The 16,317-nt window shown below is 37.4% G+C and overlaps 1 protein-coding gene across 3 annotated transcripts; it reads right to left on the reverse strand.

The window, feature by feature from the left end:
- Positions 1 to 390: 390 nt before the first annotated feature.
- soat1 (sterol O-acyltransferase 1) lies at positions 391 to 9,391 on the reverse strand. 3 transcript variants are annotated; one of them, XM_062424622.1, is made up of 16 exons: positions 9,295 to 9,391; positions 8,060 to 8,208; positions 6,603 to 6,661; positions 5,606 to 5,754; positions 5,440 to 5,499; positions 5,212 to 5,319; positions 4,704 to 4,989; positions 4,479 to 4,557; positions 4,290 to 4,374; positions 4,116 to 4,161; positions 3,893 to 4,022; positions 3,648 to 3,745; positions 3,463 to 3,561; positions 3,059 to 3,194; positions 2,731 to 2,876; positions 391 to 2,570 (listed from the first exon to the last, which is right to left on the reverse strand). In XM_062424622.1, the coding sequence occupies exons 2-16, from the start codon at positions 8,205 to 8,207 to the stop codon at positions 2,505 to 2,507; spliced, it is 1,695 nt and encodes a 564-aa protein (XP_062280606.1). In that variant the 5' UTR covers position 8,208; positions 9,295 to 9,391; the 3' UTR covers positions 391 to 2,504. The 3 variants fall into 3 exon arrangements, with proteins under 3 accessions (XP_062280606.1, XP_062280604.1, XP_062280605.1); XM_062424620.1 differs by having other exon boundaries at positions 391 to 2,876; XM_062424621.1 differs by having other exon boundaries at positions 391 to 2,876; positions 8,060 to 8,225; positions 9,295 to 9,343.
- Between the last annotated feature and the right edge of the window lie 6,926 nt (positions 9,392 to 16,317).

A 16,317-nucleotide genomic window follows, 5' to 3' on the forward strand; every position in this document is an offset into this window, starting at 1 on the left:
TTTAAAGATGTGTAAATACATTCAAAGTATCACACTAACATACAGAAATGCATCTAAGTTGTTTAGAATCTAATGAGGCACTATGAAAAGACTAATTTGTAAGAGGCTGTATGGGAAAAATGTAGTTATAATTTTTTTAAATGCACTGATTTTTTTTTATACATATAGACTATACACATATCAACAAATGGTATGAGCAGAAATGTTTAGCAGTGCATCAAAGTTGTAATGAAAAATAAGTTTATATTCTTTATGAATCTGTGCAAAATTATTCCCAATAGACTATTTCAGTACCATTTGAATGGCACAGCGACCATTATATGCAACATTTGTTATACACTCACTCATTACAGTATATACACATTCATAACAAATGATCAGAAAAAAAGGAACATATGTGATTTTATTTAATTCTTAATCCCTCATAGTCATTGAGTTTTCTTAAGGAATGTTTCATACATTTGTATACATCTGAAAATTGTACAACATACTGATTTGCAAAACTGTCACCTGAAACAAAGAGCAATTAAAGGCCAGAAGAAAAAAATAGATAATAACCACAATAAACAAAAATAAGACAGTCAGTCAGTAGGCAAACTCTGCTCCCAAAAATAAATAGGCCTATCTTAATCTTATTTATCTAAATAATCTGCATTTCTCCAGTTTGGCTCTTGTCTACTATAAATATTATCCTTAATAACAGGATCTCAAATGCATTAAGTAAGATAACAACTTCAACCAAATGTGGAGTTCTCAAATGAAGTGAAAGCAATATTGCTCAAACTTTGTAATAAATGCCACGGGGCATTCCAATGTTTTTAATATTGTTTATACATATTAAAAAAATAAGTTGCTGGTACTTGTGTTGGTCAATTTTCTTTGCAAAGGACTCAGGAAGCCTCTCCAGCTCCTGCCCACAAACTCCAGCCAAAATGAGCTGAGAAAGATCAAAACTAAAACTTTTAATACAGTGCCACCTTGTGGTCAAACAAGTTTTAGGCATGCAGAGTTTTGCATTGCTGGTTTTTACTTTGTATTGTGCATCTCACTATTCACAAGCATAAATAGTCTCCCTGCAATGAAATCTGTCATAATTGGCAACATTAAATGTGCAATGATTTCCTCAAACTAATACAAATATGTCCACACATATTTCAAGACCACAGGAACTAAAAGCACACTGGGCATATTCAATTCCTTATATTAGCCTTTCATGGAAATTACTGTTCTGTAAAATGTATACATGTCTTACCAAACAGCAAACACTCATTTAATGTAGTCTGTATCTAACGAAGCAAACTATGGCCCTTAGTGCTAATCAAGTATTATCACCATCTTTATAACATTTTCGCAGCCAGCTGCAACAATAACAGTACTAATTATTCTGTAGTGATTTCACCTAAATGAAGTCACTGTGAATAACGTAAACAATATAAAACATTGTGCAGGTTTACAGTAGATGTTCAAACCAGTTCAAATGAAATATTTGAATAATCAAGAACACATTCAACAGTCACACAATATATTAACTCCATACAGCATCTCTTTTTTGTTTAACATTTTCTTTTATGGAGTTCAGTGATAGTTTGCTCATGAGTTGTAATGACTGCTTTCCTTTTAACTTGGAAAAAAAACCCATTACATTTGATTTCACAATTAATCTTCAAGTTCCTGGGAATATAGGTATTGTAAGAATTTAGGTATACCCCAGCAGTCTTTAAAAGCTCTATGCCTGAAACATCAGTTACAGATTTACTATATTTATATAAATTTCATTTCTGATATATGTAATATCCTGACAATGCATGCATATTGACACAACCTTCATTGTGTGCTTCACAAAAGCCAGCACTGCAATCTTGAAGTTATAATACAGCAGCCACTATAGAGCCACAGTTTCTCATAGATTTATACAGACAGTGGTCATTTTCTAACATAAATCTTATTGGCAATGAAAATAAATAACTTCAAATGTCTTTCTAAACAATATACTGAATGTCCGTTACAATAGAGTAGTCATTGCTAACTTTGTTAAATATTCACCATTACTGCATAAGTGAACAGTGTTTGTCTTGTGTAATATTTGTCTTTAGCTGCCCTACTATGATTGCCACTATCATATTGGCACAAGCAGTAGTTTCACAGTTGATCAAGGTTGAAGGATAGGGAATATATCTGAAAAATAAATAGTACATAAAAGTAAAAGAGTTCACATGTGGTTTTATGTGAACTTGTAATTTTGTTGTGGGTTTGTTTTTGGGAACATAAAACGGATAAGTAAGGCATCATTGTGACTGCTATTTGAGTGAAGAACATTTTGGCAGATACTTATTGGACTTTTTCATCTTCTTCTATACATTCGTACAAAGACTCAGTCAAGACCTTAGTGCAATAAAAATAAAATAAACATGAGTCAAAAGTTATGACAGTAACATAAAGGCTGGTCAAATTGCCACTGATCAGTGATGGTCCTCAGCAGCGGTCCAAATGTAGGTCACAGCCTCTCAGTCCCCCATCAGTCCTCTCTGACAGCTCCAGGAACGAGGCTTCAGTAACTCTAGAAAGGAAGGCTGAAACAAAAACACCACCAAATGAGGTTGAATTTGTGTCTACGTGTGTGATAAACAAACCAAAAACAACATACTTTCAACTGAGTTACACTGTATCCATGTAGAGAAAATACATCATGCTTTTGGGGGCAACGGCATAAAACAATACTTCAGGTGTTACCTCTTTCAAGGGACAATAGCGCTGGGCATACCACTCCTGGGAGTACAGACAGATAATGACTCCCTGACCCAGGAAGAGGGATGTCCACATGATTACGTTCCAGATGGGACCTTTCCTTCGGTCATGCAGAATGAAGTTGAACATCACTGTGAGAAGACAAAGAACAAAACATGATAAAAAAGATAAATGCATGGAAACATAAATCGACAATTTTTTTGTGTTTTGTGACAGACAAGGGAATACTTTATATGCTGAATTCTCAAGCAATCAGTCTGAATTGTCAATGTACTTAAAAAGCACAAAAGTGCTAAGAGGTCTTTTCTCTTACTTCCAAAGCACATAAACAGGCAGAAGAGCACAGGATAGAAGAAGCCAAAGCAGATGGCAAGAATGTACTCGTGCACGACTGCTGACACTGTAAACACAAACAGCATGGCTGCTGGTCTGAAACGCTTCTGAGACATCTGGAATGACAACAGTGAGCACAACAGACAAGTCACAACACCAGTGACATACAGGTTTAATCTGATCCACGTGGTTTTCACATTAGCAACAACTGGCAAAATGTGTACATGACATTTTTAAATGAGATGAGATTTTCACACTGGTGTCACAATTTATGCTGTCAATACTAAAAAAACATTTTAAAAACAATCACTATCAACATTATAACAAAGAAAGAGGCTGCTGTGGTTTTAAATACTGATCTGTACCAATAGCAGTACCACTCACCCACAGGAAGTCCCGGTACACGTAGTAATACAGCCAGTCGTGGACCACTACATTCCAAGTGCGATAATAATTGGCAAAAGATGTTGAATTCCACCAATCCTGTGACGTATAGTAAAAATGAGTTAAGTTGGGTATACAACACTCACATGAACTTCATTTGAAGAGAGAGCGCATGGGTACGGCACCTTGTAAAACATCCTATCCGCAAATTGAAGCATCTCAGCAAATGCATTGAGCCAACAATGGAGGAAGGCAAAGAAACCCAGGAAGAGAATCAACACTCCTGCAATTGAAAAAAAAGGGAACATTTGAAATAAAGGATGAAAAACGAGTGAAACTAAGAAGTTATTATATTAGCTCATAAGAGTCTGCATCTTTTTATGAGAGTACATATGTTGATAAGGGTCTTCAACTTAGCGGCTGATCTTACCTGGCAGGATGGAGTTGAATACACAGAGGACCATGGCCCTCAGGTTTAACAGCTGCAGACTGATGCTGCGGAACTGAGGGATGCAGAGCCGCACAAACACATAATAGGCATAAAACAGACAGCCTAGTACCTGTGGGGTAAAAAAACGTTGGACTGGTTAGAAAATTGGACAGATATCTTTCATGTGCAAGTCTCAGATGGGTATACGAAAAGGGATTGGTACCTGGAGTAGCTTTGATGCCACGTAGCCCCATCTGATCACTGGGTTCCTGGAGGAAGCGAAAAAGAAGATTTAATCAATCATATGGGCTACTTTATGCAATAATAGTGTTGTTTGTTCAGTTCTCAAGACAACATCAAAAATGTCTTTCGAGAAATGATAAGAGGGTCTGTTTACCTGGGGTACTTATCTCTGTAGATAAGTGTGGGTGCAAACAGAAAGTAGAGATACTGAGAAACCTGAGGCACCGCTGGGTCAGGGCCTGTTGATGACAGGAGAGACTGCTTATCAAACGATAGACAAACACAAATAAAAAAGGGAAGCAGAAAATTACACAAAATGCGTGGTAGCTGACAAATTACTTACTGGTCTTGTCTTTAGCCCCAGTCAGGAATCTTGGTACATTCTCCCTGACAAAGGAATGGACTTTCATCATTAGACGCACCTGGAATTTGAAAAATAATCAAAATTTACACAGAAGCTATTGCAAATTTTGTTACGGAGTCAATTCAAGAGGGGAGGTTTTTTATTTTTACAAAAGGTATAATATGATACAACTGTGGACATGGCTGCACTGTAGTGGTCACCTACCTGTTCCAGGATGATGATGAAGCAGGATGCAGGCGGCAAACTGTTGGTCACTACTACATATGTGGGCAGTAATCCTAGACCTAGAGTTTGGTAGATTAGGAATACTGAGCCAAACAGAAAATTGTACAGCCTGGGATGACTATAGGAGCCAGACTGGGTCTGTGACCACAGGTGGAACAGGGTGTAGGGCACCACCAACACTGAAAGAAACATGCAGATCCATGTAGACACCACCAGGGGAAACTGTCCAAATGCATAGACCAGCAGGTTGAAATCCAGCACCAGCCTGAAACGAAAGGACATAAAGCAGAGATGAGAAACTCAAGGGCTCTGCTCAGGAGAAATTTTCTTACCGGGTTCACACAAGTATATCACAATTATATATAATATCAATTTACAAAATGTATTGCATCAATAAAAGCAAAAAACAAAACTAACATGACAATTTTTCCAAGTTAACTGACTCAACAGGCCAGGAGACAGAAATCATAGTAGTCTTATATATTACCTGCCTTCATCAATGAAATCTACCACAAGTGTGCTGAGGATGAAGAGAATGAGCAGGGCAATAAACATGTGGTAGATAGTCCTGATGTGGTTCACTTCAAACAGCTCACTGTGGGAAATCAGGCAGCAATAATTAGAATCTGTACAGCTATACTGAAACCAACAAACAACCTTCAAGCAGCAGAGATTTCAATGAAGAGTACTGTTTCACATCAAAATGTCAACTTACTCCAGAAGGGACCGGCGACTAACAAACTGCTTGCCCTGGCCATGAGGAGGCCGAAAATGCCTGAAGGGAAATAAGGGGAAATCAGTGATCCTTTTTTTGGTGAGAGAAAAAGAGATGTAGATGTTTAAAATGAGATATTTGTGCTCATGTGGCTACAAATCAGTACCTGAGTTTGCTCCTCTCTTTGTCTGACAGTGGTGGTGAAAAGACAGCGGGGACAGGTGCAGGTTCCAGGGTAGCAGATTCCTCAATAAGACTGTCCATGAAGTCATTGACCTGGCTGTCAAACTGACGCATCAGGTCACTCTTCAGATACTGAGCAATAGCAAAAGACACACGGGAGAGCCGCTAAATGAAAATGTAGTAGATTTACAAGCAACATTTACAGACAACAAAAATTTCCTCACATTGCACAACACAGGAAGTCCTTGCATGTGTAGAATTGTTAACTGCATTGTGAATTTGTATATCTGTTAAGAGTTAACTCCAAGTTCCAAGTTCTTTCATGCCAAAAGCAGCTCTGTGTTAGGAATAGATTGACACTAACTGTACCATTTGTACCCTCTTATTCTTTTTTGTTTTTCTTGTGCAGTAGGTATCTGGAGGTCAAAGTCTTTTAAATACTTTAATTGAAAGCACCTTGGCCTGGTGCTACCATCCTTTAAGATGCTGCCTTCCCCGCAGGGAACTCTGTCAGCTCCACAGCGCATTAGTAGTTTTGCATTTGCCCATTCAACATGTTTTTTGTTTTTTTTATATTCTACACTCTCCACTCAATCACACATGCATTCACCACTGATTTGACTAATGTCCAAATCCCATGGTTTCCTTAGTTTGTTTTATTTGAATAAATCACTTAACATTTGCCTTTAGCCTGTGTCTCCCTCCCTTTCTTGTCACAGCTTTAGAGCCAGGTTGTGACAGTGAACATGCTGTAGGTGTGACAGACTCTCATTTAACTACCAGGAAGTCTAAAGGTGTAATTTGTAAACCATTGTAGGATGACTGTTCAAACATCACTAAATGACCATGTTCCACAGGCAGAAAGTATATACACATCTGTTGGAGGAAACCCAAAAATCACTCCAAATAAATAAAGTTTTCCTTTTTGTTTGAATGACCCATTCTAACACACAGGATGACCAAATCATTGATTTACTAACCTCTGCTTTCCTCTTCAATTGTAGCTTTTTGCTGATCACATGTTCTACTTCAATTTTTCCTGAAATTGGAAAGAGAATACACAAGTCTGAGCATAAGATGAAATAAACATAGTAAATATATTGTTTTACAAGTGAAATCTTTCAGTATTAAAATAATGCTTAGGACACATCCAAACTAACAATGGATCCACTTGAGTTGCCAGGTTACGCTTTTTAAAAGGATCTTTGATCTGGTAAATGTAAACATCAATACACGTCATATCCACTTTATTTTTTTTTAAATATATGACTCACAGGTGACCTACAAGTGGTTATCTGTTGGGGCCTTTGAAGAGGGAAAAAAAGCCTAAAAATTATTCACTTTGATTTTATTCTTAACATAGAATTGAAAGTTTAATAACACATGCATCCTAACACAAAATACTCTTTTGATATTTAAATCCCCCTGGGAATGTCTTGGGATCACACGGAGTAGCTGATTAGCATTGTTGGAGAGAGTGATGTCTGGATTTCATTGCTCAGCCTAATGCTACCACAATCCAACACCAGATTAGCACAAACAGCTAAGTGCTGTAGATTTCAGTCATCTTGTTGTGTAAGATGAATCTCTTGAGAAATAGTCAGAGTTGCAAAACCAAAATGAGTTTATGAAGTACATTTAAAAACAATGCACACGGAACAAAATGCTGTACAGACAGAGTTAACAGGCACAAATAGACACCACCAAGGCGTAGGCGCAAGCCACACATCCTATGACAATGTCTAGTGAGCTGACTTAGCTCAGCTAATTTAATCGTACTAAAGGTTGATAAGGGATTAGTCTGATGATGACGATGGTGATGATGAACAAGTTAGTGCAATCGTGCAATCGTTAAGGTGAATCACACAAGCAGAACCAAGCAGCAAAAAGCACTCCACCCATTTCTTTTAGCACAATGTCAACAATGTCAAGCAGATAACAAAAACCTGACAATGCTTATATCAATAAATAACATTTTATTGACACACATACTGCGTTGTGTGGTTTCAAGGTGGATCACTCTGGTGCTTCACATGATCAGTTCACTGACCACCATAAATAACATTTTATTGACACACATACTGCGTTGTGTGGTTTCAAGGTGGATCACTCTGGTGCTTCACATGATCAGTTCACTGACCACCATTTCTGCTCTTTGTTATTGTTATGAGACATAGAACGATAGGGGACTGAGTCAATTGAGCAGTCTCTAACTTGTCATTCTCTGCCATAGTTTATCACACTAACTGTATCAAAGGTTATATTAATATTGCTCAAGAGGAACCCATGACAAAATCTCAACGAGAAACTCTTGCAGGGAAAATTACTGGCATTTAAAAAGCAGTTGGGGAAGTGGGGTGACTCAACTTACACATCTCAAAAGAGGTCATACTTCCCTTCTCTCTGACCTGAGGAGGAAAAGTTCAGACTTTCTTACCATTGCTGGTTATGTGGCTCTCTCCATTGCTTTGCTGGTGTTCTGGGCTACATTCCCCATCCAAAAAACTATCCAAATCAGAGAAGGTGGGCATCTTAGGAAAGCCTCGGCAGCGGGACCGTAGGACACTATCATCTCCACTCTCCATCCTTAAGAAAAAGACAACCTTAAGGACAGGTTCAGAATTTTTCAAGTCTCTCTTAAAACAACAGTCAGGTTCCCAAATGGACATTAAAACATGTGTTTCTTACTGTAATAATTTCTCCCATTCATACTTGCCATTAGAAGATCCCTTCATATTGCAATGTGAAGGGATGGGGACCAAGATTCACAAGCCTCCTTCTGTGTAAACTCTGTATTTAAAAATGTATCTGAAGCTATATGAAGCTTCCGATGTCCATATTAGTCAAATCAGGTAGATATCCTTCAATGTTAGTCTTTTTAGTGCCAAAGTCCCTCTTTTTGTTACTGTTCTTCCACCACAGCTCAACAGGGAAACACTGTCTGAAGAAACACAAAGGGGGAATTTGACACTAAAAAGTCTGTAAATGAGGTAGAATAGACTACTGAAGACTCATATAAGCTGCAGATCAACTTTTAAATGCATTTTTTGTGACTGTGGGGACACACTGTGGATTTCGCCACCATAACTTAGATTGAAAGCACATTTGAAGCATTTCTATAGCCTGTATGAGCAGGAGAAATTATTACAACGAGGAACACCTCTGGCAGTGTTCACCTGGCTGCTTACCTGACACATTTAAACTAAACAGTGGTACCCATTATCTATTGTCTTGAGGACAAATAAAGAAGCGACTTCATGTTAACGAGGACATCACTACCATGTATAGGAATGCTGAGGATTTGACTGACAGACAAAGCACAAAACCCAGTTGACAATCAACTCAGTCTCACATGACACGGACACGCAACAGATAGATAGGGCTGGTTAGCTCAGCTGATACTAAGTCGGTATGGTAGGCAGTTCATGTGTTGAATAGACAAGCTATTGGGCCAAACAGCCACCTAGAATGATGATAATGTCAGTCTAATATTACTTTACTGTCATGCTTCTTTCCTGTAGTATTGTGGCTGTTACAGTAGCACTGGGTGAGGGCTAGTCAAATTAGCCAACTTGTTGACGTCCATCGTTAGCTACGGAACAGGCTTGCAGAAATGTTGTTCGCTGAAGGCAAAGATAGAAAAACGCTCTCTACCGATATCTGGATACTTACACGTCGGTTTACCCGCACCGGTCTTCTATTGAAAAAATGACCTCCGACGTTGCCGAGTACAAACTCCGATGTGGACTCTTTCAGTCACAGCAGTCTGGGCTGCTGTTCTCCATGGTGCCGACAGTGATGATGACCAGGGCAGGCGATGCTGATTGGCTCACCTCCTTTCGACGTCATCAGAGACCACAACGTTGACCATGCTGTCATTCAGACTGGAAGGTTTTTCAGAGCTTCAATAAGATTTCACCTACAGGAAAACATTTTTGGAACTATCAATTAAACAACATAAACTGGCGTAAAGCATGGATGTGTCCCTTTAAATTCTGTATTTCAAATAAGATCAGAGAAATTCATTTTTAAAATTTTGCACAACATTTATCCTTGTAACATAATATTTCCAAATTTGCTGATATGGATGTGAAATGCACCTTCTGTAATACTGACCCGGAGACTATCTTACATTTGTTTTATCACTGCCCATCCTCATATGTGTTTTGGAGTGATATGGATAATTTTGTGTACAACAATACTGGACTTTCTATAACCATTATGCCTAAACATATTATCACAAAATTTGAATCTAACAATAAATCCTTAAGTTACATAACAAACCTCATGCTTGCAATTGGTAAATTTCACATACACAAAGCAAAGTTCTCTAAATCACTTCCAAACTTTAACATGTTTCTTGTAGATTTTTATTTATATATTGATACTTTAACTCTTATGACCAACAAAAAAAGTAAATGCACATTATCATATTATGAAGAACTCTTTTCTGTAACCGTCATTCAGACTTGCTGCAGAATATCTGATTCATGTTTATCACTCTTTTTGCCGAATTTCTTATTCATTAACACAAATTATTCAAAACATAATCTAAAATTGCACCTTTCCTCCTGGAATTGGACTCTTTACTTAAATCACTCAAGCTATCAAATAATAAGAAAAGCAATAAATTAAGAAACCACTACGAAACACTAACACCTGAAAACTCTGACTAAATTATATATGAACCCCCAAATTTGTATGTATGTATGTATGCATGTATGTGTGAGTGTATGTGTGTGTTATGTATGATATATGTTGCTCTTTCATGTCAATTGTTTTTTATTACCTTTACATGTAATTTGAAAGACTTTATTTCCTCATATGTATAACTAATTTCTGTCTCAAAGTTGTGTAATGTACATCATTTCTAATTAATGTGGGACTATGACATGGCCCTATGATTGTGTGTGCTGTGTGGTGATTTGATTTAACATTAAACTTATTTTCTTTTTCATTGATGAATTTAACAGAAACAAAGATTTATTTATCAAGAGAAATGACAGATTTTAATTAGGAACTGACGTTAAGAATACAGGCAACATGTAGGCTCATTTACAGCTGAAATATTGAAGGCCTTAAACCATTTTGATATGTGTCAGATGAAACTTTATTTACATACTTCCTGCAAAGGTTTCTAATAATCAAATTAGCACAAACCACAGTGAAGCTGGGGCTTGGGCTTAGCCTAACACAGCCTAATAATGGACCACCAGTTTGCATGTCATATTTGCTATTACATTACACATATTTGATAATCATTAATATTGGGGTGAATATCTCATATCAAATCTTATCATAGCTTTTGTAAACACACAAGCTTAGTTATGCTAATAATGACATTTTGATTTGATAATAATTGACTCTGTGGAATAACAAGAAGCAGGGTTGAAACCCTGGTTTGGTTTGAATGCTACAGGACTCCCTCTAAGCTAAGCATGGTGGTTCATAAATCATACATTAACATGGTCTTATGAGCTGAGTGTGGCTAATACAGTTAACTGCAAAGACAAAATGATACATTTATGAAAATCATAATTGGATTATCTAATATAATGACAATGAGGGGGGCAGCATGTCACCTGTCAGCAGTGGGAAACAAAGTTGATTGGTGTAAAGTTTCAACCAAAGCATCCTGCAGTTACATTACAAAGTTCTGTTACAACATGATTGTCACAGACAAAACAACACAAGCCTACACTGTAACCTAAACACTAAGTTATACCTTAATTAAGTTTATTATGCATGGTGGAGACACGCTCAATAAAAATAAAACATGCACAAGGCTTGATTTCATCCCACATGATTGAAGTGATTTTATTCAGACAGTGCTGCACATCATTTCCCAGTGAGGAGGATAGGAAACTCAACATAGTAGTTCAACATGCAATAAAAACAGTTTAAAGCCCAAGTAGGTTTCATCTGAACATTTGGTGCGACATTAACATTTATAAAATGCTCCATTTAGTTAAAATCCAACAATTTATTCAGCTTTTGACAAATCAATAAATATACACAAAATACAATAAAGCCCTATGTAAATTAATCCAAACAAATATTCATGTAACATATCTAGACACCATACAGTATATCACGGCTTTTTATATGAAAGAGGTATTTACAAAATGTTATCACACACACACACACACACACACACACACACACACACACACACACACACACACACACACACACACACACACACACACACACACACACACACACACACACACACACACACACACACACACACACACACAAAGTCACACATAAACACAACACTACTCATGTCACAAGAAGCAGAGGGGTCCCAACAAGGCAGTGATCTCAGGGATGAAGTCAGACAATGACGTCATCTCTATACCCAGATCTCTGATAGGAAGTAACTCCATATCACCTTGATGTAGCTCTGTGCTGCCCCGAACCCTCACAACCACCTCCACCTGCAGAAGGTTTAGAAATATAGGAGAAATGAAGAGAATGTGTGTAATTTGTTGCCACATGCTTGTTATGTAGTGACTATAGCCTTTTGTGTAGTAACAAGCTGACTGAGAGACAATTTTACACAAACAGTCCTACAAAAAAACCTCATAAGATATCTTTATCTTAATACATACTAATTAATACATACTAAATTACACCTCAAAGCTTTGCAAGCACACAAAAAGCTGTGTGTATCATCCCAAAAGAAAAGTCTTTGATCTGACAGGATGGTGTTTGCTGCTGTTACACTATGATATTATTGGCATTACAGTTTTTTACAGTTAGAGAAAGCTGTCTTATGAGAACAACTAAACATTTCAGTCTTACCTCATGGCCTTTCCTTGACTGTGTGGTAAGGTGTGAATCAATTTCTTTGCTGGAGTCTCCCAGGATACGGACAACCCTACTAGCTGAATCAGTTGTGTCAGCAGTCCAGGACTGGTTTGCTGTACAGCTGACAGTCATGTGCTGGAAGGATGTGTGGCTGTGTAATCTCAGAAACCTCAGCTGGACAACATCCACACCAGCATACCCAAACTATCAGAGACAGAATTCATTCATCTGAAGTCTGAGGAAATTGCTCACTGACGATTTAATAAAAGATCCTCAGTAAGTTTAACACAAATGTGTTAGTAGATCTTACCTTGTTCCCACCATGTTGCTGACTGAACCACTGGACACTCTTTCTTGATTTCTGCTTTTCTGGTTCCCACCTAAACTTAAACTACATGACAGAGCAGTGTGAGTTGTTACACCTTTTCTTCACAGTATTTTTTCATTTTTTCATATGTTATATGTAATTGCTTTTCAATTACTGGATAATTAAATACACACACAGAAAACATCAAACAAACAAACAAACAAACAAACAAACAAACACAATGCATATACATGTATTGCCCCTTCTCCACAGAACCTATTTATTCCTATGACATGTTCATTAATACATCCACTTATTTTGTTGTTGTCATGTAAGCATTGTCCATTTCTCCCATTTCTCTTGACATCGTTCCTCTTGGGTTCTTATTCTATGAGTTAACAGTGCCATATCATATATTTCACCCACAATTTCCAGCCATTCATCTGGCGTTGGTGGTTCCACCCTGTACCATCTCTTTGTGATAGCTTTTATACAAGCTGCCAACAAAACTTTGAGTAAATAAGGACTTTTTACCATTAACATTGGTCTCTTAAAAGGTTTTAAATCATTGATGTGGGGAACTGAAGCAATTTCATATGACCAACAATATTATACTGTATGTTATAAAAATATACTGTAATGTGAAATCACTGGTAGTCAGGGTATATTGCGAAAATCTGGGAATATATTCCTTACCAAGAAATTTCTTCACCAATGTGTTTGTAATGGTGTCTAGTAACACATATTAAAAGATTTAAACTCAACTCCTGTGGGAAAATCCGTGACACCTGCTGTTGTGTGTTTACCTCTGCCTTAAGTAGCTTGTGAAGGGTCAAACTAGGGGTTTTCCTGAATTGATTGCAAGCATTTGTTTTGCAGTAAAACCACTCCTTAGTGGGAAAACGGCCACGCCCACTTTCCCCACTCATTGCAAACTAATTTTTTTGTGTGTTTTTGGGGGTTTGTTTTGTAAATATTGCCGAGTGCATATACATTAAAAAGTAGCTTTATAGTTTTATTTGTTCATTTATTTGCCATGGTAACTACTTATTGTTTACTGGTAACTGGTGTAGTTGGTTGGCTTTCACAGTCAGTGAGTGAGTTTGGAGTGGCAGGTGCCAGTCAAGCTACTGTGTGGCTCATGGACATTATAGATTCCACACATATCAAATAAGGATATTCACAACTCAATAAGATACTACAAGACTACATCCAAAGTTCAAGTATTATCTACATTTTATTTACAACTGGAAATATTTCATGTTACTTCATTGATAATATGCATAAATCATTTACAGTGCATAAAAAGTTCATTCATCCCCTTGGATGTTTTCCCTTTTTATTGCTTTTATATATTGAATCATAGTCAATATAATTTTTAAATACAAAAATTAGCTCTTATGTAGCTCTCTATAGCAAGTAAGCTAATCTGATGATAGTACATTCCTTGTGTATGAATTATGCATATTATCAATGAAGTAACATGAAATATTTCCAGTTGTAAATAAAAAGTATATAATACTTGAACTTTGGATGTAAAATAGTCTTGTAGTATCTTATTGAGTTGTGAATATCCTTATTTGATATGCGTGGAATCTATAATGTCCATGAGCCACACAGTAGCTTGACTGGCACCTGCCACTCCAAACTCACTCACTGAAAGCCAACCAACTACACCAGTTACCAGTAAACAATAAGTAGTTACCATTGCAAATAAATAAACATATAAAACTATAAAGCTACTTTTTTAATGTATATGCACTCAGCAATATTTACAAAAAAAGCCCAAAAAACACACAAAAAAACGAGTTTGCAATGAGTGGGGAAAGTGGGTGTGGCCGTTTTCCCACTAAGGAGTGGTTTTAGTGCAAAACAAATGCTTGCAATCAATTCAGGATCCTGAAAAACCCCATGTTTGACCCCTCACAAGCTACTAAAGGCAGAGGTAAACATTTTCAGGTTTTTTTCAGTTTTTTCACAGGAGTTGAGTTTAAATCTTTTAATATGTGTTACTAGACACCTTTACAAACACATTGGTGAAAACATTTCTTGGTAAGGAATTTATTCCCTGATTGGCCACATATATGATAATGTTCCCTGACTATGGGTCACATCATGATGCTGTTGCAAGAGATTTAACTTAGCTCATAGGTGAAAATGATTATACCTGTGAGTGTAGAGGGTCTATGCAGGTTGTTCCTCCTGCTGTGAAGTTACAGAACACCCTCACAGCATCATAGGGACAGCCTTGGTTGGGGTCCATGTAAAAATAACCTAACAGAAGATGGAATCCCTCAGATTTATTTGTTATACAGTGTGTCATCACTCATCAGTAATAGATTGACAACAACATACAGTGTCATGGTTATGAGTATATTCAGATCCTCACCATCAGTCAGATGTGGGTGTATGAGTCCCAGCTCATAGCAGGTGGTGGCTGGATCATCTTTGGTTCCCTGGGGCCAGCTGAAAGACTCCTCAGCTACATCTCTTTGATACCATCTCCTCTTCACCAGCTTGGGTGGATACAGAAGAATCCATTATTCAATCAGACACCCAAACATTCAATCAATCAGCCTTAATGGATGGTAAAATGATGATACTGTTTAAATAAAGCATATATGAGAAGAAAGCTTGAACCAACTTTTTGCTGTCTTTCCATTCTTTTCATGAGACTGGGTTTGTGTTTAAGTCTCTGTACAGTTGTCAGCTTGGAGCTTGTTCTGGGTCTTTGAGCCGGTCTTCGCTCATGTTTTGTTCCACGTCTTTGTGTAAACTTATGTTTGCCGGGTGCACCTGGTTTTCCCTGTGAAACAATTTATTTTGGGGTGTATAGCAATTTTCACTTCAACCAAAACTTCAAATGTATCTTAAAAGATGACAATATGTTGCAGTTAAGTTTGTTGATCAGGTCAAAAAATGTCTTACTGGAGGTCCACGCTGGCCCTTCACTCCATTTGGTCCTCTCCTGCCTTGGACACCTTTCATTCCCTGTTAATGCCAAAAGACAGTCAGGAACTGTGTGGGGAAGTAATGCATGACGACCAATCTCACTTTTCACAACCAAGGTAACAACAGGGGAAGCTACATTTATTGAAAGACCACCAAATGTTCTTTATACCAATGCAAACTATAAAACTGTGATTTCACGATGCGGCCTGCAGGTCACAGTATGGCTATGTGAGACCAGATGCTGCCTGACTTTTGATAAAACAAAAATTTTAAAAAGCACTTTCCACCACATCGGGTCCATGAAGGCCCATAAATATTCAAAACCAAAAATCAACTTTAACAGAAAAAGTAATAAACAATGTCTCACCTTCATTCCAATTTGGCCCTGTAACAAGGACAGAACAGAAATACTGTACTGTAAGTTGACTAAAATCTTTATGTTTTCAATAGCATAACATTAAATGTATCAACATACTGAGAGTCCAAGGAACCCTTTTCGCCCAGGTGGACCATGAGGACCAGTATCCCCCTGTGAAAATCAGGACACTGATTAAAAACCTGCTAACAGCTGAAAACAACGTGAAAAGTAAAACACAATTTACCTGCTTTCCCTTATGACC

This window comes from Scomber scombrus, chromosome 8, assembly GCF_963691925.1.
Source record: "Scomber scombrus chromosome 8, fScoSco1.1, whole genome shotgun sequence".
Classification (NCBI taxonomy): domain Eukaryota; kingdom Metazoa; phylum Chordata; class Actinopteri; order Scombriformes; family Scombridae; genus Scomber; species Scomber scombrus.